Source organism: Jaculus jaculus, chromosome 7 (assembly GCF_020740685.1).
Source record: "Jaculus jaculus isolate mJacJac1 chromosome 7, mJacJac1.mat.Y.cur, whole genome shotgun sequence".
NCBI lineage: Eukaryota > Metazoa > Chordata > Mammalia > Rodentia > Dipodidae > Jaculus > Jaculus jaculus.
In genome coordinates this window covers 155,728,922-155,753,262 of record NC_059108.1, presented here as the reverse complement: position 1 = coordinate 155,753,262, position 24,341 = coordinate 155,728,922, and the positions used below count along the sequence as shown (strand labels likewise).

Here is a 24,341-nt window from a genome sequence, read left to right as displayed (position 1 = left end):
GGAGGTGAACGGTGATGGCAATGAAAACAGGTATTAACCTGTTAGCAAGCCGCCAACTGACAGCCATTTGCTCATTGATGGTATTGTGTTTGCACCAGATAATTCTGGGATGCATAAGCTCAACATGGGTAATGTGGAATCTGCTGGAGGTGACAGGGCCTCTCCGTAGCAGCACACCCTGCGTGACTGCTAGCTGCTGTTGCTCAGAAAATACCTGAGATTGGGGCTGGAGAGATGGCTTAGCAGTTAAGCGCTTGCCTGTGAAGCCTAGGAACCCCGGTTCAAGGCTCGATTCTCCAGGACCCACTTTACCCAGATGCACAAGGAGACGCATGCGTCTGGAGTTCGTTTGCAGTGGCCGGAGGCCTATTCTCTGTGTCTATGTGCCTCTTTCTCTCTGTCCGTCGCTTTCAAATACATAAAAATAAACAAAAAAATTTTTTTAAATACCTGAGATCAAGTGAAGGAGGAAAGGTTTGTCTGGGCTCACAGTTTCAGAGGCCGTGTCACCTGGTCGTGTGGCGAGGCAACACCCAGGGCAGGGAGTAACTCACAGCAGCAATACTCCTACCACTGCCTCCTGAGTGCTGGGATTAAAGGTGTGTACCACCACACACAGCTTGATTCACATTTTTATATTGCTTTATTTTGAATTGATGTAACTCCATACACAAACACAGGCACATAGTACACCATGTCTGTGAGAATGAGCCAGCTAGGAATCCGGAATCCATGGCCAGGAGGAGGAGACCATGGCTCCTTAGAAGATGTGGGACTTCAGGTCACCTGTAGTTTTATTTTATTTTATTTTTTTGTTTTTCAAGGTAGGGTTTTACTCTAGTCCAGCTGACCTAGAATTCACTATGTAGTCTCAGGGTGGCCTCAAACTCATGGTGATCCTCTATCTTTGCCTCCTGAGTACAAACACCCAGCTTAGTTTTTTTTTTTTTCTTTTTTAAATTTATTTATTTATTTGAGAGCGACAGACACAGAGAGAAAGACAGATAGAGGGAGAGAGAGAGAATGGGCGCGCCAGGGCTTCCAGCCTCTGCAAACGAACTCCAGACGCGTGCTCCCCCTTGTGCATCTGGCTAACGTGGGACCTGGGGAACCGAGCCTCGAACCGGGGTCCTTAGGCTTCACAGGCAAGCGCTTAACCGCTAAGCCATCTCTCCAGCCCTTTGTTTTGTTTTTTGAGATAGGGTCTGTCACTCTAGCCCAGGCTGACCTGGAATTGACTCTGTAGTCCCAGACTAGCCTTGAACTCACAGTGATCCTCCTATTTCAGCCTTCTGAGTGCTGGGATTAAAGGTGTTTGTCACCATGCCCAGCCACTTACAGATTTCAGGGCCCTCATGAATGGAACCTAGATGCTGGAGGGTCTGGTGGAGTGGGCTCCTAAACACTTAGCTTCTTTTGCTTCCGTCGCAGCTTGTTCCAGATCTTCTCCAATGCCACTTTCCCCATGAGGAAGGTGATGGCAAAATTACGCTTGTACCAGTCTCTATAGAGAAACAGGAGAGGGACACATGATGCAGCCATCAGGAGGGGCCTGACTAAGCAGCTGCCCCAGAGGTGAGTACACCGACTACCCAGAAGTGACTACCCAGAGGTGACTACCTGGAAGTGAGTACACCAACTACCCAGAGGTGAGTACCTGGAAGTGACTACCCAGAGGTGAGTACCCAGAGGTGAGTACACCGACTACCCGGAGGTGACTACCTGGAAGTAACTACCCAGAGGTGAGTACACCGACTACCCAGAAGTGACTAACTGGAGGTGAGTACACCAACTACCCGGAGGTGACTACCTGGAAGTAACTACCCAGAGGTGAGTACACCGACTACCCAGAAGTGACTACCTGGAGGTGAGTACACTGACTACCCGGAGGTGACTACCTGGAAGTGACTACCCAGAGGTGAGTACCCAGAGGTGAGTACGCCAACTACTTGGAGGTAACTACCCAGAGGTGAGTACACCGACTACCCAGAGGTGACTACCTGGAGGTGAGTACACCGACTACCCGGAGGTGACCACCTGGAAGTGACTACCCAGAGGTGAGTACGCCGACTACCTGGAGGTGACTACCTGGAGGTAACTACCCAGAGGTGAGTACACAGACTACCCAGAGGTGACTACCTGGAGGTGAGTACACCGACTACCCGGAGGTGACTACCTGGAGGTGAGTACACCGACTACCCGGAGGTGACTACCTGGAGGTGAGTACACCGACTACCGGAGGTGACTACCTGCAGGTGAGTACACCTGACTACCCCCACTCCTGCCTTCTCTGCAGCTTCCTTCCCTGCCCATGGTTCCTTTTCCTAGAGATGTCCTATTCTCCTCTGGTGTTTACTAAGGGATTCCCAGCCTTGCTGGCATAGAGTAGTTCCTGGAGACAGTGAAGAAGGATGAGGAGGCCTGGCAGGCTTCAGAGGGAATGTGGGTGCTGCCCTGCTGTGGCCCCTGATTTGCATACGAAGCAACAGCCAAAGGGATACAGGGTGTGAAGCAGCTCATTGGGAAGCTCCACACCCTCTCCGGGATGACTGAGGAGATGGTCCTGAATGGCTTATACAAACCCTACAGGTAGCAGAGCCTGTGTTTCTGCATGGGAGTGAGGGCTCCAGGTCCCCCATCTATGGGGATGTGGCCATACACACAGAGCCTGCAGGCAGCAGACACGCTCCATGCTTTAAGTAGGTCAGGGTAATACGTAACGTTGGACACAGAGACTGGTCCACGGCTAATCTCTAGCCATGTGTGCCCTTTGGAACTCATCCAGCTTCCACTGTCCACACATCCACTGGGGTCTTGCCACCTTGTCCCAATCTAGATGTCACTGTTTATTATTTTCATTTTGTTTACTGAGGCAGGGCTTCATTCTGGCTCAGGCTGAACTTTAACTCATAGCAGATCTGCTCAGCCTCTCAAGTTCTGAGATTTAAGGTGTGAAAAATAAAATAAAGGCATGAGCCATCACATCTGTCCAGCTTCATGTTTTTGTTTGTTTTTTGAGGTAGGGTCTCACTCTAGCCCAGGGTGACCTGGAATTTACTGTGTAGTTTCAGGGTGGCCTCAAACTCACAGAGATCCTCCTATCTCTGCCTCTCAAGTGCTGGGATTAAACGTATGTGCCACCATGTCCAGCTCTTATTGTATTTTAAAGCAAAGCTCAACAGTTACATCCTACTATTTCATCTGTAAGTGCAGTTCCTTATAATGTAACCAAGAGCTAGAACATTAACATAATCAGCTAGGCAAGCAAGGGGCTCAGCCTTGTAATTTTAATCCTAGAATTCAAGAAGCTGAGGCAGGAGGGGTGCCTTGGATTTGAGGTTGACCTGGGCTTTAGGATGAAATGTTATCTGAAAAAGCAAATAAAGGCTGGAGAGATGGCTTAGCAGTTAAGGTGCTTGCCTGCGGAGTCTAAGAACCCAAGTTTGATTCCCCAGGATCCATGTAAGCCAGATGCACAAGGTAGCACATGCTTCTGGAGTTTGTTTGCAGTGGCTAGAGGCCCTGGTGTACCCATTCTCTCTACATAAAATAAATAAAATAAAATAAAATAAAATAAAATAAAATAAAATAAAATAAAATAAAATAAAATAAGTAAGGGGCTGGAAAGATGGCTTAGTGGTTAAGACAGTGGCCTGCTAAGCCAAAGGACCCAGGTTTGACATCCTAGAATGCACATAAACCAGATGTACAAGAGGACTCATGCACACAAGGTGGCACATGCATCTGGAGTTCAATTGTGGTGGCTAAGGCCCTGGAATGCCAATTCTCTGTCACTTGCTCTCTATAAAAATAAAATGGTGCCAGTGTCTGTCATTAGGTTGTCCCCCTCACCCACACACATGTGAATAAATAAAATTAAAAAAAAAAAAAAAACTAGCCAGGTATGATGGTGCATGCCTTTACTCCCAACACTTGGGAGGCAGAGGTAGGAGGATCACTGTGAGTTTGAGGCCACCCTGAGACTACATAGTGAATTCCAGGTCAGCCTGGGCTAGAATGAAACACTACCTTGAAAAAACAAAAAGAAAGAAAAAGCCAAGAAACAGCTGGGCTCCATGGTAGTGCACACCTTTAATCCCAGAGGCAGAGGTAGGAGGATTACCTGAATTTGAGGCCAGCCTGAGACTACATAGTGAATTCCAGGTCAGCCTGCACCCGAGGGAGACCCTACCTCACACACACACACACACACACACACACACACACACACATATATATATATATATATATGGAAGTACAAGACTAGATTAATGGGGATGTGTGGTGGTTTGATTCAGGTGTCCCCCATAAACTTAGGTGTTGTGAATGCTAGGTTCCCAGCTGATGGGAGATTTGGGAATTAATGCCTCCTGGAAGGAGTGTATTGTTTATTCCTCCCTGGATTAACAAATTGGCACCCTACCTGGTATCGTGGAGTATAAGAAATGCTAGAAAGAGGGTCATTGAGTTTGCAACACGGTCTTGTGTTTTGGAAATGGCCATGGGCAGTATGAAGCGGGTTTGCTGGTTGCCTGCATAGAGACCGCATGGGGCTATGAGGATGAACCGTGGCTTGCAGTGGAGACCCAGTGAAGATGCCGGGACCATGAGATGGCTACCGAGAAGCTGCCGGCCCCGATGAAGTTTCCCAAGACAGTGAGTAGCCTAGCTGGAGGGGTGGAATTGGAATGCCAGAGACTTGTTGCTGGTTAGAATTATTGGAGTTGAAGATTTGTCACTGGCTAGAGTTGCTGGACTTGAAGCTACAGAGTTTGATGTTTGCCCTGGTTGTTTTAAATCTTGTATTGGCTGAATGTTTCTTTGCTATGCCCAATAACATCTTTTGCAGTGTGAATATTTATTCTGTGCCATTATGGGTTTTTTGAGGTTATTTTTGGTATTACAGCTCAGTTAAAAGATCTTGGACTATGGGGATGTATGAACATCGTTGGGATTGATAAAAACTATGGGGACTTTTAAAGTCAGACTGAATGCATTGTATTTTACATCATGTATGGATATCAGTTTATGGGGGCCAGGGGCAGAATGTGGTGGTTTGATTCAGGTGTCCCCCATAAACTTAGGTGTTGTGAATGCTAGCCCAGCTGATGGGAGATTTGGGAATTAATGCCTCCTGGAGGAAGTGTATTGTTAGGGGAGGGCTTATGGGCTTTATAGCCAGTTTCCCCATGCCAATGTTTGGCACACCCTCCTGTTGCTGTGGTCCACCTTATGTTGGCCAGGGGGTGATGTCCACCCTCTGCTCATGCCATCAGTTTCCCCTGCCATCATGGAGCTTCCCCTCGAGCCTGTAAGCCAAAATAAATCTTTTTCCCAGAAGCTGCTCTTGGTTGGGCGATTTCTAACAGCAATGCGAACCAGACTGCAACAGGATGAAAGGGTCCAAGTGAGGTCAGGGGAAGAAAATGAGTAAAGGAAAGGTGGAGGGAAGGCAAAAAAGCCAGGCATTCTGGTGCACACCTTTAATCCCAGAACTCGGGAGGCAGAGGTAGGAGGATTGCTATGAGTTTGAGGCCACTCTGAGACTACATAGTGAATTCCAGGTCAGCCTGAACTAGAGTGAGACCCTACCTTAAAAAAACCAATAAATAAATTCTACTCTATTCTAGATATCATATTTGAACTTTTTAAAAATTTTTATTTATTTGACAGAGAGAAAAAGAGAGAATAGGCACACCTTCAGCCACTGCAAACAAACTCCCGACTCATGTGCCCCCTTGTGCATCTGGCTTATGTGGGTACTGGGGACCTGAGCCTCGGTCCTTATGCTTTGCAGGGAAGTGCCTTAACTGCTAAACCATCTCGCTAGCTCTGCCCTTTCAGGAAAAAATAAACACTTACCTGTTATAATACATATGCTTCTGAAAATTTTTACTTAAAAATTCCTTGTAAAAGTCAGCCATTTCTTCTGCATTCAGTGTTGCTTTCTGACCTGAAAGTAATTATACATAAGACATAAGGAAAAGAAGCTAGGCATGGTGGCCATGCTTGCAGAACCAGCACTTGGGAGGGAGAGGCAAGATGAGCAGGAGTTTGAGGCCAGTCTCAGCTACCTAAGACCTGTCTCAAGAAACCAGAACAGAAGGAGAAGAAACAAACAAACAACCAGTGAGTTATACTCAACAAGCTTGTAGAATATAAGGTGAGTACACTAACAGTATTTTTTTTTTTTTTTGAGGTAGGATCTCTCTGTAGCTCAGGCTGACCTGGAGTTCAGCATGTAGTCTCAGGCTGGCCTCACGGTGGACCTCCTACCTCTGCCTACCAATTGCTAGGATTAAAGGTGTGCACCACCACACCTGGCTAAGAACTGTATTTCTATATACTAATAAAGAATAATCCAGAAAGCAACTTCACTTACAATAGCATCAATAGTAAGTCTTGCTGGGCATGGTGATGCATGCCTTTGCACTGGGGAGGCAGAGGTAGGAGGACTGCTGTGAGTTCAAGGCCACCTTGAAACTACACAAGGAATCCCAGGTCAGCCTGGGCTAGAGTAAGACTCTACCTTGGAAAAACAAACAAACAAACAAAAAAGTAATTTTAAATGGTGGCACATGTACCTGGGAGTTACTTTGCAGCAGCTGGAGACCCTGGCATGCCCATTCTCTCTCTTTCTCTCATAAATAAATAAATAATATTTTTAAAATATTTTATTTTTACTTATTTCACAGAGAAAGAGGAAGAGAGAATGGGCGCCCTAGGGCCTCCAGTCACTGCAAATGAACTCCACATGCGAACACCCCCTTGTGCATCTGGCTAACGTGGGTCCTGGGGAATCAAACCTGGGTCCTTAGGCTTTGCAGGCAAACATCTTAACCATGAAGCCATCCCTCCAGCCCATAATAAAAATATTTTAGGGCTGGAGAGATGGCTTCGCATTTAAGCACTTGCCTGTGAAGCCTAAGGACCCCGGTTCAAGGCGCCTGATACTAAGGCACTGTATAATATACAGCCTAGGTGGAGTAGGCACCAGATACAGAGGCATTAACATACGATCCTGGTGAAGCTGACCTTAGGCACATAGGGACTAGGGAGAAAGTTTAACCTTCTGTACATAAGCCTGTGTCTGTCTGAATAAACCTGAGCCTTGATCAGAACTTGTCTTGGCTCCATTCCTTGTGTTCTTGTTTCAGACTCATTCCCACTCCCTCCTTCAAGGAACATTTTGACCTTCATGCTGCAGGCAGGCACAACATGGCGCCCAGAACAGTGACTTGAATCCAAAGGGCTTCAGTGAAGAACGCCAACATCAACTTGGGATCCGCAGAAGAAAGTGAAATTTAAGAGTCTTCTGGAATAAGGTAGGTTGGCACAATTATGGGACATGCAAAGAGTAAAAAGAGCTAATTGCTATAGTAAAAGATATTTTAAAAGCACAAGGAATTGGGATTGCATCAAGTTCTTTAAGCAATTTTTTTGATTTCATTAATAAAACAAGCCTTTAGTTTATAGAGCAGGGAAATTTTGATTCAGATGTTTGGGATAAAGTAGGGAAAGAATAGAATTAAATGCCTTTATACAAACTCATGGTCCTAGCAAGGTTTCGGTAATTGCTTTTTCCTTATGGTCCTTGATAAAGGATGTGTTGGATTCAGGTACAAAAGATAGTTTAGTGAAGCAAATGTTAGATCACACTCTAGATGTTATTGAAGAAATTACAAATCAAAGTCCTGAAAAAGGGACACCTGTAACTCACAAAGAATTGAATAAAATATTACAATCTTTACAAATTTCTAAGGAAAATAGTGATGAGGAAGAGGAGGAATTAAAAGAAGCAGCAGAATTAGAGAAAGAGGCCGCTAATTATCATGCAGATTGGGACCCACCGTGTCCCTCTGCCCCCATGCTCCCCACACAAGTAAGTATATGTAGCAGAATTAAAAAATGAGGTGGCAGCTTTAAAGGAGAGAGTAAACCCAGAGAAAGAAAAAAGAAATTTAAAAGATGAGTTAGATAGTATTATTAAGAAGCCTTCTGAAATTGTCTACACATCTTCATTGCATCCTACTCAGCCTGTTTTTTAATTGCTCCCTCTTAGACAGGGTAATACAGAAAGCCATGGAAGAAGGTGATGAGGAAGCACGAGCTTTCCCATTAGCTTATCCAGTAACTGAATTTCAACAGGGTGATCAAATGATGAGGCAATATGCTTCCTTTAAAGACATAAAAGAATTAAAAACAGCTTGTGCACAGTATGGACCTACGTCACCATATACTATGTCAATTATAGAAGCGTTGGCAGGGAAAATTCTAACAGCAGATGATTGGAAATCTATAGGCAAGGCTTATTTATCAGGAGGAGAATATTTAATTTGGAAAGTAGAATTCTATGATTTATGCAAAAAGACTACAATGTTGAATCAACAGGCAGGGAATGGTAATTGGAATGTTGATATGCTTACTGGGAAAGGAGATTATGCTGGGAATGACAATCAAATTATATATCCCCTTGTTGTTTAATCTTCCTTCAAAAGGAGAGGGTGAGAATTTAACTAAGGGAGAATTTAACTAAGATTATACAGGGTCCTGATGAGAATTATGCTGATTTTGTAGATAGATTGATAAAAACGGCTGGGAGTGGCACTGGTATGGACTTTGTAAAACAGCTTGCTTATAAAAATGCACATAGTGGGCTGGAGAGGTGGCTTAGCGGTTAAGCGCTCGCCTATGAAGCCTAAGGACCCCAGTTCGAGGCTTGGTTCCCCAGGTCCCACGTTAGCCAGATGCACAAGGGGGTGCACGTGTCTGGAGTTTGTTGGCAGTGGCTGGAAGCCCTGGCACGCCCATCCTCTCTCTCTCCCTCTATCTGTCTTTCTCCCTGTGTCTGTCACTCTCAAATAAATAAATAAATAATGAACAAAAAATATTTTAAAAAGGGCTGGAGAGATGGCTTAGCGGTTAAGCGCTTGCCTGTGAAGCCTAAGGACCCTGGTTCGAGGCTCGGTTCCCCAGGTCCCATGTTAGCCAGATGCACAAGGGGGCGCACGCGTCTGGAGTTCGTTTGCAGTGGCTGGTAGCCCTGGCGTGCCCATTCTCTCTCTCTCCCTCTATCTGTCTTTCTCTCTGTGTCTGTCGCTCTCAAATAAATAAATAAATAAATAAACCAAAAAAAAAATTAAAAAAAAATATTTTAAAAAAAGAAAAATGCGGGCTGGAGAGATGGCTTAGCGGTTAAGCGCTTGCCTGTGAAGCCTAAGGACCCCGGTTTGAGGCTCGGTTCCTCAGGTGCCATGTTAGCCAGATGCACAAGGGGGCGCACGCATCTGGAGTTCGCTTGCAGGGGCTGGAAGCCCTGGTGCGCCCATTCTCTCTCTCTCCCTCTATCTGTCTTTCTCTCTGTGCCTATCGCTCTCAAATAAATTAATTAATTAATTTTTAAAAAAAGAAAAATGCAAATAGTGCTTGCAAAGCAGCCATACTGCCTTATAGAAAGAAAGTTGATCTACAAGGATGTATTAGATTATGTGCTGATACTGGCCCTAGCTATATGCAGGGGATAGCCATGGCTGCAGCGTTACAAAGAATTCCTTTTCAAATGGCCGCCACTGCAGCAAGATCTGGCAAGTGCTTTTCTTGTGGAAAAATAGGACATATGAAAAAAGATTGTCCAATTAAAAGAAAAAAATGGAAATTCCAATAATCCAGCTCCTGGTCTTTGCCCAAAGTGCAAAAGAGGAAAACACTGGGCAAATGAATGTAGATCTAAAACAAATAGAGATGGCAACCCTATTATCCAGCAGCAGGGAGGAGGGGCAGCCCCAGGCCCCGCAAAGACAAGTTTATGGGGCAATTCAGTTTGTTCCTCAAACGGCCAGTCTCCCAACTTCTCGGAGCCACCCCAGGGAGTGCCGGACGCGACCTCCGTTCCTCCACCTCCACAGTACTGACTCCAGAAATGGGACTTCAAGCACTGCCTACCAGAGTACGTGGCCTCCTGCCCAAGGATAGTGCAGGCTTAATCTTGGGAAGAAGTAGCAGTACTATGCAGGGATTACAAATAGCACCTGGAGTTATTGATGCAGATTTCACAGAACTTAAAATTGTGGTGTCTTCTCCAAAAACAATCTTTACAATATTGCCCAGTCAGAGAATAGCTCAATTGTTGCTCCTTCCAATGATAAGAACTGGAAGAGTTGCTAATGTTCAGGGTCGAGGGACTCAAGGATTTGGTTCATCAGATGCTTACTGGGTTCAACATATCAATACGGAACGTCCAAAATTAACTTTAAAATTAAATGGGAACCCAGGCCCAGAAAGCCAAGCACCACATGTTCTCTCTCACATGGGGATCCTAGCTACAGATGATTGGGCTTCTGCGTGAGAAGGAAAATACTTAGTAGCAGAGGCCAGTACAGTAAGTTAAAAAGGAGATATAAAGGGAAGAGAAAGGAAGGGAGGAGGGTACTTAATAGGTTGATATTGTATATATGTAAGTACAATGATTGAGATGGGGAGGTAATATGATGGAAAATGGAATTTCAAAGGAGCAAGTGTGTTAGGGGGAGGGAGGGAATTACCATGGGATATTTTTTATAATCATGGAAAATGTTAATAAAAATTTAAAAATTAAAAAAAAAATTAAATGGGAAGCAATTTGAAGGGTTAATAGACACTGGAGCTGATGTTACTATTTTGTCTGGCAATCATTGGCCTGCTTCTTGGCCGAAGCATCCTACAGGGACTCAATCGAGAGGTATTGGAAAATCCTCTTGTCCTGAGCAGAGTGCTGCAGAATTACTTTGGGAAGAATTGGAAGGAAATACTGGGTATTGTAAACCTTACATTATAGACGGTTTGCCTTTAAACCTGTGGGGAAGAGATGTTTTGAGTCAAATGAAATTGTCGATGTGAAGTCCTAATGAAGTTGTTACTGCTCAAATGCTTAGACAGGGTTACTTGCCTGGTAAGGGATTAGGAAAATGGGGTCAAGGTGACCCATGACCTATTCAGGTAGCTTCTAATGCAAATCATCACGGGCTGGGGTATTTCCCCTAGTGGCCACTGGTCAGGCCATGCCGCCCCACGCAGAACCTATTTGTTGGAAATCTGATGATCCTGTATGGGTGGATCAGTGACCTGTGACATGGGAAAAACTGATAGCTGCACAAACGTTAGTTCAAGAGCAATTAGAGGCAGGACATATAGAGAAATCATCTTCACCCTGTAATATTCCAACTTTTGTCATTAAAAAGAAATCAGGAAAATGGCGGTTACTACAAGATCTGAGAGCTGTGAATGTTACTATGCATTTAATGGGAGCATTACAACCTGGTCTGCGTAGTCCTGTAGCTATTCCAGCTGATTTTTCTAAAGTGATTATTGACTTGAAAGATTGCTTTTATACTATACCTTTACATCCACGAGATTGTTGCCGTTTTGCTTTTAGTGTTCCTTCTAGTAATTCTAAGGAGCCTATGAAAAGATGTCAATGGAAAGTTCTCCCTCAGGGTATGGCTAATAGTCCAACTTTATGTCAGAAATTTGTGGCTAAAGCTTTAGCTTCTACAAGAAGCAAATTTCCTCAAATATATATTATTTACTATATGGATGATATTTTATTAGCTGGAAAGGAAAAGACAGATGTTGACTTGTTTTTCTTACATGGAACAACAGCTCACTATGTGGGGATTAAAAATTGCACCTGAAAAGGTACAACAAGATTCCCTTTTTTCTTGAGTTTTATTTATATCCAAGACAAATTAAACCACAGAAAGTTACTCTTAAAACACAGAACCTTGCCACTTTAAATGATCTTCAGAAATTGTTAAGAGATATTAATTGGATTAGGCCTTATTTAAAACCTATTACTCATGAATTAAAACCTTTATTTAATATACTACAGAGGGACTCTAATCCTTCTTCTTTTATCTCTCTTACACCTGAAGCTTCTAAAGCATTAATTACAGTACAAAAGGCTATAGAATCACAATTTATCGCTTATATTGACTATTGTAAAGAGTTGTGGGTTACTTGTACTTCCTACCCCGTATACTCCAACAGGATTGTTGTGGCAAGGAGCTCCTGTACTATGGATGCATCTTGCATCTCCTCCAAGAACTGTCACTCCTGATTATGACGAGGTTGCTAAAATAGTGATGGAAGGAAGAGCTGAGTCTATTAAGTATTTTGGAATAGAACCACAGGTTATCTGTCAGCCTTATAATTCAAAACAGGTTTCTTGACTTTTCGCTTTTTCAGATACTTAGGCATTATCCATGGCAGATTTTGCAGGAAGCATTGGTAATCATTACCCTAAACATAAATTGATTCAGTTCTTCATGCAACATCAAGTCATTTTTCCTTGCAATATACAATTTTCTCCTATCAAGGATGCTATGTTGGCCTTTACAGATGGATCTTCTTCTGGCCTAGCTGCTTATTTTTTAAATGGACAAACATATACTTTCAAAACTCTTTATAAGTCTGCACAATTTGTAGAACTGGCAGCCTTTAAAGCTTTATTGCAACATACTGCTACTATATCTGTTAATATTTACACTGATAGCCAATATATTGTCCACTCAGTTCCTTATTTAGAAACCTATAGTAGAGTAAGTCCTTCTTCTACTGATTACAATTTGTTTGTACAGGTTCAACTTTTGATTCTCCAGCGCTCAGCACCTTTCTATGTAGGACACCTTCATGCTCATTCTGGCCTCCCTGGATCCTTAGCTCTGGGAAATGCTATTAGAGACAAGGCTATTAGAATTTTTTCATGGAAGAAGCTATTAATGCTCATAAGCTTCATCATCTTAATGCTGATACTGTCTTAAACATAAAATTACACGTGAACAAGCACAACAGACAGTTAAAAATTGTCAACAGTGTCTCACATTTTTACCTGTGCCACACCATGGTGTCAATCCTCAAGGTTTGACTCCTGGCCACTTATGGCAAATGGATATAACTCATGTTCCTGAGTTTGGAAAAATGAAATTTGTACATGTTTCTATTGACACTTATTCTGGTTTCATTTGTGCTTCTGCTCAAATGGGAGAAGCTACTAAATATGTTATTGCTCATTGTCTTCATTCTTTTAATATTTTAGGAGTACCTTAACAACTGAAAACAGACAATGGTCCAGGATATACAAGTGCAGTATTTAAGCACTTTTGTTCTTCTTCTTTTTTAATTATAATTTTATTTTATTTTTTTCACAATTTTTATTAACATTTTCCATAATTATAAAAAATATCCCATGGTAATACCCTCCCCCTCCCGCACTTTCCCCTTTGAAATTCCATTCTCCATCATATTACCTCCCCATCTCAATCATTCTACATACATATATACAATACCAACCTATTTGTTCTTCTTTTAATATTGAGCATGTTATTGGAATTCCTTATAACCCCCAAGGGCAAGGTATCATTGAATGAGCAAATGGAACATTAAAAATCTGGTTACAAAAAACTAAAAAGGGGGAAATGACACAGGGATCAGTAACAAAATGGTTAAATCATACTTTATTTTAAAATTTTTACTTTTGGATGCAAAAGGGTTTTCTGCTGCTGACTGTTTTTGGCATGCACAAACCAAGACTAATTATGCTAAAGTAATATGGAAAGATCCATTGACTAACAAATGGAGTGGACCCGACCCTGTATTAATATGGGGATGAGAATCTGTTTGTATTTTTTCACAGACAGAAAATGGAGCCAGATGGTTGCCAGAACATTTGGTCCGGTATGCAGGCCACGAGATCAAACAAGAGGACACTGCTGATCCTGATGATATGGTGTCATCTACATCTTGCTTACAGTGAAGTTTACTGGACTGTCACCAGGATTGTGGTGGTCAGACAATGGTCATCAGCAAACTTACGTGTGGGAAATTGCTGCTGCTATAGGAGGTATCAAGGTTACATCTGCCAGCAATGATTCCAATAGTTTTCCGAAGGGAACTGTTATGGCCTATGTTACATCACCTTATGCCCTGATGTTAGGGAATATGAATATTACTTGGTATCACGGATCTGAAGGAATGTTTAATGTTACCTGTGATAATTGTAGTCTGTCCAATTGTTTCTCATGATTCTGAAACTGTAATGATTGTCAAACAACTTGCATTTGTTATGTTAATCTTTCAAAGGGTTGGTATTCTGACAAGGGTATTCAAATTCTAGAGGACACAAGAAGTTCATACTGCACACTTTGTTAATAATCTAGCTAAAAACATTTCTTTTGCTTTGGGAACTCAAGTAGCCATAGATAAGAAGTTAGAAGAAAAGACAGATGCCTTGTTTGATGTAGTGATCTATTTAGGAGAGCAAATTCAAGGAATGAAGATTAGAGCTCGATTGGAATGCCATGCAGATTACCAATGGATCTGCATCACCTCTAAAACTTACAATGCTACCTATGAAGATTGGATAAAGGTCAAAATGCACTTAGAAGGAATTTGGCACCATGATAACATTTTGTTAGATTTGGTTAATTTACATTCAGAAATTCTAGCTATACAAAACAGTCATCTTAATTTTGATGCCACTAAGGTTGCTAATGATTTACTTGCTGAAATTAAGTGTGTTACCTGGTTGGGACTCTCTAAATTCCTGGCTAGGCAGCTTTGCAGCTGTGGGAATTTGCCTTCTGCTTCTCTTATGCCTATTGCCTTCAAGTGTCTAATGAAGTCTATTGTGAATGTTCACACAGCGGTCCGAGGTATGCACTACAGAACACGTCCTTGGCTCCCTCAGACTTAATACTAATTCTCCCTGAATTTTATCTGGCTGGTAGCCAGAGATGGGTAAGATCGGGGGAGGAGGCATCCAACCTAAGATAGGGCACGTATTGAAGGATATTATGTTTGTCCAGTGATAGGTAAGGATGTTCTTCTGCCTCTGACAACCTAAGACAGGCACAGATGCTTCTTTTAATAAATAAAGGGGGAGATGTCAGGAGCTGTAGCTGCTCTTTGACCTTGGGAGCCAAGGGTGATCTCTAATCTCTCTCTCTTTTTTTGTTTGTTTTTACTTATTTGAGAGCAACAGAGAGAGAGAGAGAGAGAGAGAGAGAGAGAGAGAGAGAGAGAGAGAGAGAAAGAGAAAGAGGCAAATAGAGAATGGGTGCACCAGGGCCTCCAGCCACTGCAAACCGAACTCCAGACGCATGCGCCCCCTTGTGCATCTGGCTAACGTGGGTCCTGGAGAATCAAGCCTTGAACCGGGGTCCTCAGGCTTCATAGGCAAGCACTTAACTGCTAAGCCATCTTTCCAGCCTGGTCTCTTAACACAAAGGAGATGTCCGGATCTGCAGCTGCTCTTTGACCTTGGGAGCTAAGGGTGGTCTCTAATCTCTTAATACAAAGGCGCCTGATACTAAGGTATTGTTTAGCATACAGCCTAGATGGAGTCAGATACAGAGGCATTAACATACTATCCTGGTGAAGCTGACTTTAGGCACGATAGGGATTATCGAGAAAGTTTAACCTTCTGTATATAAGCTTGTGTCTGCCTTAATAAACCTGAACCTGGATCAGAACTTGTCTTGGCTCCATTCCTTGTGTTTTTGTCTCATATTCATTCCCACTTCCTCCTTCAAGGCCCGTTTCGATCTTCGTGCTGCAAGCCAGCACAATCTCTCCACTCTCCCAAATTTTTTTTTTGGGGGGGATGGTTTTTTGAGGTAGCATTTCAGTCTAGCCCAGGATGACCTGGAATTAATCTCTGGGTGGCAATCCTCCTACCTCTGCCTCCTGAGTGCTGGGATTAAAGGCATGAGCCGAGCTGGAGAAATGGCTTAGCAGTTAAGTGCTTGCCTGTGAAGCCTAAGGACCCCGGTTCCAGGCTCGATTCCCCAGGATCCACGTTAGTCAGATGCACAAGGGGCGCACGCGTCTGGAGTTCCTTTGCAGTGGCCGGAGGCCCTGGCGTGCCCATTCTCTCTCTCTCACTCTCTCTCTCTCAAATAAATAAATAAACAAAAAAGCCGGGCATGGTGGCACACGCCTTTAATCCCAGCACTTGGGAGGCAGAGGTAGGAGGATCGCTGTGAGTTCAAGGCCACCCTGAGATTCCATAGTGAATTCCAGGTCAGCCTGGGCTAGAGTGAGACCCTACCTCGAAAAACCAAAAATAAAAATAAAAAATCAGAATAAATAAACAAAACAATAATTAAAAAAAAAAGGTATGAGCTACCACGCCTGGCTCCCAAAAAGTATTTTCACAAAGACAATAAACTTGAGAGATAACCTGCAGTTCTCAGATACTGAAAACTATAAAACCAAGTAATGAAAGACTTAAATTAGTGTAAAGACATCCTATGTACATGGTTTGTTTGGAATATTTAATTCCCAATAGGATAATACTTTCCCGTGGACTAAAAGATTCAACACAAACTCTATCATAATTCCAGCTGACTTTTTCCCCCCTTGCTATAAGCCTTTTGGTTTGTTTGTTTTGTAGAAATTAACAAACATCCTCTTAGCACTGTGTGTGTAAGTGGGGGGGGGGGGCTTGGAGAGTGCAGAGCCAAGAGGTGCCTGAAGATATGAGACAGTATTTGGCCCATTTTTCTCTTGCTGAAAAAAACAAGCATGGCTGTCACCACATGACAGAAACAAGCACTCTCCTCTGACAGGCACAGGCTGGTGCCCAGGACTTCACACAGCTAGGGGCAGAAGGGCTCAGCCTCACTCCACCGCTGCATGCATCCTCAGCTCTGCCTCCTGTAGGTGCGGTGGGTGGTTTGCCGTCTGCTGGGCCTCCGCTTACTCAACTCCCGATGCACTGGCTGGCGGTGCGTCCTCTGTCACTACTCCTCTATGCGGAGCGCGGGAAAGTGCCGGTCCTTGTTCTGCGCTCATCCAGTGTCACCCACGCCACAGCTTCTGTGTCTAGTTCCTGACTGCTTCCTGCCAGCTACTCCACTTAGAAGACTCTTCTGACATTCCTCCTGTCCTGCTCTCCTCCTCACTTCACAGCTACTTTCTTTCCAGCAGCTGTACCCTAGCAGTGCAGTGTGGGATACTGGCCAAGCTCCCACCCTGCAGGTATTTTGGCTGCCACAAGGCAGGGCAGCAGCAGCCCTGCCCCATCCATCTGGTCCCAATGATAAGCAGTTTGCCTGCTCCTCAGGCACATTATCTGGGTGGAAGGATGGATGCTGTTCAGGCAGGGAGTCACTACTACCTGAAGGCAAGGGACACCAAAAGGCATCTGGGGAAGGCAACATGATAGCTGGTCTAGAAGGATGGACAGGGCCAGGTGGAAGCACTGGGAGGCCCCCGAAGTACAGGGGAAGTGGGAACAGACAGGAAGATGCCAAAGCGGAGCCTAGAGTAGTGGCTTTCAGGGTGGAAGCTTTGACTGGTCTTTAGGGAGAAGTGTATATCCCCCATCCTCACTCTTGATTCATGGACGTGGGAGAGACTAAGAGGCAAGAAACGTCCTTCCCCTGGCAGCATCAGTGAAAGCTGCTCCGCTGGACAGGCAGGCTGGGGCTCTGGCCTCAACTGACCACAGAGCCTTGTACTGTGACTTCCCAAGCCTGTTGTTTCCTCATCTCCAGCATGCGATCACCAGAACAGCCTCAAGGAGCTGCTCGGAGCCTGGGCTAGTTGGGGAGGCATGAGGGAGCTTTAGGTTAAGTCAGTGGGCACTAGGAGGGGAGCCCTGCTTGGGGCATGGCATGTGCTGCCCACACATGACACCTTCCCTCTAAGGGGCTCTCAGACAAGCCTGGGGCCATTTCCCCCAAACTCCTCAGGCCAATGCTCAGAAAGCAGGAATACCACATATTCTTATTAAGTCATTCGTGCTCCACCCACAAGCAAAGCTGCCTCATTGAGCACACAGCAAACTAAAGCAAGCAGGAAGGCAAAGAGAAGGGGTGGGGGAGGGGCAGGGGAGAAGAGGGGAGACAGAATGGAGGATGGAGAGGGAAAAAACCACCATAATTCATTACATCATTACTGAAACTGTGTGGGTGTCCCACAAATACCAGCTGACAAAGTGGATCTCTCCCTCCCTCGCGCCCTCCTTTGTGAATGACAAACACTTGAGCAATGAAAGCAACAGAGGGAAGAATGTTCTCTCCTACCATACTGCCTGCCCTACAGGTGGCATTTAAGGGAGGGACAGACAGAATTGAAATCAGGACAATCTGATGTCTGCACCTGAAATTAAATCAGTAATTTTAAAAAATTATTTATTTATTTGAGAGAGAGAGGAAGATAGAAAGAATGGACACACCAGGGCCTCCAGCCACTGCAAACAAACTCCAGATGCAGGCACCACCTTGTGCATCTGGCTTATGTGGATCCTGGGGATTCGAACCTGGTTCCTTTGGCTTTGCAGGTAAGTGCCTTAACCGCTAAGCTATCTCTCCAGCCCTAAATCAGTCATTTTTCTGCACTGCCTCAGAATTTCCCTGTGAACATCCAGCAGGCAGGCTTTGTCATTACAGAAAGCGCAGAGAAGAACCCTCGGCTGAACTGTTTCCCTGGATTCTTAGAGGCATTTCATGGCCACTTTCTTACAGCATGTGGTAACAGGCGCAGCTAAACCCTTCTAGAAAAGGGCCAGGAATTTCATGCAGCCACTAAAGCAACTCCACCAGCACTGAGCCTTCACAATTAAACCCTTTCCTATGAACACAGAAAGCACAAAATGGTCCAGACAGAAACTGGCCTCGATATACAAGACCTCACAGTGCTTAGCAATACCTACACAAGACCCTCATAAAAAGAAAAGAAGATGATGACATCAAATTAAAAGACAGACTAATGGAGGGAGGGAGGGGATATGACGGAGAGCAGAGTTATGAAGGGGAAAGCGGGGGAGGGGATTACCACAGTTTGTTGTCTGTAAGTATAGAAGTTCTCAACAAAAAGAAAAAACACAAAACGGTGCCTTGTTGCTTAGGATACAATGGAAAATTTAGTTTGCCCACTTTTTACTTTGTCTGTAGGTGTTGCTATTGAAGCAAATTTGTTGCAATCTGTTTAAAAGTCCAGCAGACCTATTGTCATCATGACCACAAACACCCGCCCATCTGTCACTCATGAATTTATGTTTTCTGGACACTGACCCCTTTGTCTAGCCAGCCCTCTGGGCCTCCGCCATCCTGTGTTTCCATGGTAGCAGCTAGGCTCATTCACCACAACACAGCTTCTGCCTCATATCTTAGGGCCCAACATGGAGGGCAGCCAGCTTGGTGAAAGGCTGGCATCCTTGAACATAGAGGGTTACAGAGGAAGGTAGAGAATTACATGCAGCAAAAGAAGGGCAAAACAACAGTGGAGAGAGAATTTTCAAATGAAAGGAGAACTGCTGGGGTAGCTCTGGTTCCACCTGACGATGACAGGTGATGACTGGGCCCTGGTCCAACCGCCACACTGTTCTGAGCCTCCTCTGCACAAGCTCAGCAAGCTCTTGCCAGAAGTCTCGGTCACAGGAGTCCTAACCACTGAGCATGTGTTCAGTTCTCATGTCACTGTAGTTCCTGGAATGTCTACTAAAGGCCTGGGTCCTAAAGGAAGGTGCCCATGGTGGTAAGACTAGGAGATGGTATCTTTAGAAGGTAAGAAACTAATGGGAGCCCAGGTCATTAATGTGCACCCTCAAAGAGGACTGTGGGATCCTGGTCCCCACTCCCCTTTTTGAAGAGACAGGATCAAGCTATGTAGCCATAGCAGACCTGGAATTCGTTATCTAGACCAACCTGCCCTTAAGCTTGTAGTTTTCCTCTTCCTGAGTGCTAAGATTATTGGCATTGGTGGCATACCTGGTTTCCTCTGAGCCCTCCCCTCTCCTTAAATTTTATTTATTTTCAAGCAGAGAAAGAGACACGGAGAAAGAGGGAGCACATGGGTGTGCCATGTCCTCTTGCCACTGCAAACTCCAGATAGATGTATGTCTTTATGTGTCTGGTTTTATGTGGGTACAGAGGAATCAAAACTGGGCTGTCAGGCTTTGCAAGAAAATGTCTTTAACCACTGAACCATCTTTATAGTCTTCTCTTTCTCTCTCTTTTGGTTTTTTGAAGTAGGGTCTTGCTTTAGCCCAGGCTGACCTGGAATTCACTATGAAATCTCAAGATGATCTCGAACTCATGGCAATCCTCCTACCTCTGCTTTCCAAGTGCTGGGATTAAAGACATGCGCCACCACGCCCGGCTCAGTCATCTCTTTTTATTTGCAAGGACAGAGACAGAGAGAGAGAGAATGGGCACACCAGGACCTCTAGCCACTGCAAATGCATTCTAGATGCATGTACCACTTTGTGTACCCAGCTTTACATGGGTACTGGAGGATCAACAAGGGTCTTCAGGCTTTACAGGTAAGCACCTTAACAGCTGAGCCATCTCTCCAACCTTCCCTTTTCTATATTTATTTATTTGTAACTAGGACCTCTAGCCACTGCAAATGAACTCCAGATTCTTGAGCCACTTTGTGCATTTGGCTATACATAGGTACTTGGGATTTGAACCCAAGTTGTTAGGCTTTGCAGGCCAGTGCCTTAACCACTGAGCCATGTAGCCAGCCTCCTTCTTTCTTTTTGAGGTAGGGTCTCATTCTAGCCCAGGCTGATTCAAACTCACAGTAATCTTCCCACCTCACCTCCCAAGGCTGGGATTAAAGGCATGTGCCACCAGGCAGGGTTTTTTATTTTATTTATTTGACAGAGGAAGAAGGAGCGAGAGAATGGGTACTCCAAGGCCTCTAGCCACTGCAGACAAACTCCTGATGTGCGTGCCCCCTTGTGCATCTAGCTAACATGGGTCCTGGGGAATCGAACCTGGGCCCTTTGGCTTTGCAGGCAAATGCCTTGACCGCTAAACCATCTCTCCAGTCCCCCAGGCTGGGCTTTTTTTATTTTTGGTTTTGTGCTCTAGCTCAGGCCGACCTGGAATTCACTATGTAGTCTCAGGTGGCCTTGAACTCATAGCAATCCTACTACCTCTGCCTCACAGGTGCTGGGATTAAAGGCAAGAGCCACCATGCCTGGTCTTTTTTTTTTCTTTTTTGAAATAGTCTCTGTCATAGTCAGCTCCATGATGCTGCGATGAAACAAACCAGACACAGTTCATGGGAGAAATGGGATTTATTTCAGGCTTACAGATCCAGGGGAAGTTCCACAATGGCAGAAGAAGCTGGCCCCCTTCCACAGATCCACACAGACAGAAAAACTACTACCAGTGCCACAAGCAAGCGTTAAACTAAAAGGGATCCCAAGACCCGCCCACAGTGACACTGCATCCAGACAGGTGGCTGGAAATCCAAATTATAAGCCTTTTTTTTTCTTTTAGTTTATTTTTGGTTTTGCAAGGTAGGGTCTTGCTATAGCCCAGGTTGATCTGGAATTCACTAGGTAATCTCAAGGTGACCTTGAACTCACAGCAATCCTACCTCTGCCCACTGAGTGCTGGGATTTAAGGTGTGCACCACCATGTCTAGGCCAAGTCACAAGATTTAATAAAATATCTGAGTCTATTGGAGGACATATATTCAAACCATTACCGTCTCACTCTAGTTTAGGCTAACCTGGATCTCACTCTAGTCCCAGGCTGGCCTTGTACTCACAACAATCCTCCTACCTCTACCTCCAAAGTGCTGGGATTAAAGGCATGCACCACCACACCCAGCGCTTTTTATTTTATTTTATTTGTTATTATTATTTATTTATTTGAGAGTGACAGACACAGAGAGAAAGAGGCTGAGAGGGACAGAGAGAATGGGTGTGCCAGGGCCTCTAGCCACTGCAAACAAACTCCAGATGCATGTGCCACCTTGTGCATCTGGCTTTACAAGGGTCCTGGGGAATCAAGCCTCGAACAAGGGTCCTTAGGCTTCATAGGTAAGCACTTAACTGCTAAGCCAGCTCCTTTTTAACTTTTTTTTTTTCCTCAGAAGAGGGAGAAAGAATGAGCACACCAGGGTCTCTAGCCACTGCAAACAGACTCCATATGCATGCACCACTGTGTGCACCTGGTTTTGTGTGGGTACTGGGGATTGAGCTCAGGTTATTTAGGCTTTGCAGACAAGCATCTTAACTACTGAACTCTCTCTCCAGCCCTTCTTTTTTAACTTTAAAAAAAATGTATTTAGGAGCTGGAGAGATGGGTTAGCAGTTAAGCACTTGCCTGTGAAGCCTAAAGATCCCAGTTCAAGGCTCGATTCCCCAGTACCCACATAAGCTAGATGCACAAGGTGGCGTATGCATCTAGAGTTTGTTTGCAGTGGATGGAGGCCCTGGTATGGCCATTCTCTCACTCTGTCTATATATACTTCTTTCTCTCTTAAATAAATAAATAAAAATAGAATAATATAAATTTAAAAGTGTGTTTATTTGCAAGTGTGTGTGTGCCCATGTGTGCGCATGAGCACCAGGACTTATTGCTACTACAAAATAATGTCCATCCAGAGCTGGAGAGACTGCTCGATGGTTAAAGGTGGTTATTTGCAAAGCCTAATGGCTTGGATTGGATTATCCAAACTCACATAAAGCCAGATGCACAGAGGTACAAGTGTCTGTATCTGTAGTTTGCAGTGGCAAGAGGCCCTGACATGCCTAGTCACTTTCTTGCTCTTCTCTCTCCTTCCCTCCTTAAAATAAATAATAAATAAATACCAGGCATGGTGGCATATGCCTTTTAGTCTAGCACTCAGGAGGCAGAGGTAGGAGGATTGCTGTTAGTTCAAGGCCAGCCTGAAACTACTTAGTGAATTCCAGGTCAGCCTGGGCTAGAGTGAGAAGACCCTACCTCGAAAAACTTAAAAAAAAAAAAGCAGTTCATGCATCTGTGATCCAAACAAGCCTAGACAATGGGAGGTGGAGACAGGAGAATCCACAGCTGGTGGTCGTTTTATTTATTTATTTATTTTCAGTCTGGCAGTTCATTTGCAGCACTGAGAGAGCCTGACTCAATGAAGGTAGAGCACAGGCATTTTGAAGTTGTCCTCTGACCTCCACGCAGGCTGTGGTACAAGTGCCCAAAAGCACACATGCACACAAATAAATAATAAATATGTAAGTAAATAAATAAAATGAATGTGGGAAGAGAGAAGAAACACCCAGAAGTTGTTTTCTGACCTCCACACCAGGGCACATGCAAGTCCACACACATAGATATAAACATGCACACATAAATAAATGGTTTAAAAACAAAACAAGCAGACAGAAAGCTGGAAGAAGCCATTCTACATGTAGTTCATGGGAGAAAGATATACCACCAGTGAAGATACTCAACAGTGGACACTGCAAGCCTTATAACTGGCCAGCCAGCCCAAATGAGCCAACGGGTGCAATAGAGGCAGGTCGGTCATGGTGGAAACCAACTGCCCTCCAACTGGACTGGAGGCTCATTCCATGGGAGGGAATACATCCCTGATACTGAAAACTTAAAACAGGGGTAGTCATGAGCCCTAGGGGTGTAACATCTGCTGATGTCTGGATAAATGTATATACCATGCTTATCAAACTGCCCAGTAAGCACTTCTCTTAATATTTATACCCTTATATTAACACTACTCTCACTTTGGGTAGAGGATCTTCTCTTTTCAGATGGCAGTGACCTTGAGATGACTCAGAAGGTATCATAGTGCTGGAAAGAAGTGACTGGAGTACTGAGTAACATCTTGATCACATCTTCCAAGGCTCAGGGTCTAATGTGGAAGAGGTGGTGGAAAGAATGTAAGAGCCAAAGGAAGGGTAGGACTCCTTACAACGTGCTCCCTCCAGACATAAAATGGCCTGGATATCCATGCCCTCACAGTGCCTGATACTACCTGCATAAGAGCATCATAAGAGGAGGAAAAGATCATGACATCAAAATAAAAGAGAGACTGATTGAGATGGGGAGGGGATATGATGGAGAATGGAATTTCAAAGGGGAAAGTGGGGGGAGGGAGAGTATTACCATGGGATCTTTTTTTTTATTTATTTTTTATTTTTATTTATTTATTTGAGAGCGACAGACACAGAGAGAAAGACAGATATAGGGAGGGAGAGAGAGAGAATGGGCGCGCCAGGGCTTCCAGCCCCTGCAAGCGAACTCCAGATGCGTGCGCCCCCTTGTGCATCTGGCTAACATGACACCTGAGGAACCGAGCCTCGAACCGGGGTCCTTAGGCTTCACAGGCAAGCGCTTAAGGCTTCACAGGAGGACCCCGGTTCGAGGCTCGGTTCCCCAGGTCCCACGTTAGCCAGATGCACAAGGGGGCGCACGCATCTGGAGTTCGTTTGCAGGGGCTGGAAGCCCTGGCGCGCCCATTCTCTCTCTCTCCCTCTATCTGTCTTTCTCTCTGTGTCTGTCGCTCTCAAATAAATAAATAAATAAATGAACAAAAAAAAATAAGAAAAAAAAATAAAAACA

The 24,341-nt window shown here is 44.4% G+C and overlaps 1 protein-coding gene across 2 annotated transcripts in view; it reads right to left on the bottom strand.

The window, feature by feature from the left end:
- Positions 1–24,341, bottom strand: part of LOC105944577 (cytochrome c oxidase assembly factor 8) — a 48,066-nt gene that overhangs the window by 5,800 nt on the left and 17,925 nt on the right. The window contains exons 4-5 of one of the 2 annotated variants that reach the window (XR_006638137.1): positions 5,863–5,953; positions 1,340–1,504 (exon numbers count right to left, since the gene is read on the bottom strand). Coding sequence is in view for 1 of the 2 variants with exons in the window: in XM_045154676.1 (XP_045010611.1) it covers positions 1,399–1,504; positions 5,863–5,953 (197 nt within the window). In the remaining variant the exon portion in view is untranslated. Of the gene's footprint in view, positions 1–1,212; positions 1,505–5,862; positions 5,954–24,341 lie in introns of those variants that run through there. The other variant, XM_045154676.1, reaches the window with a different exon arrangement.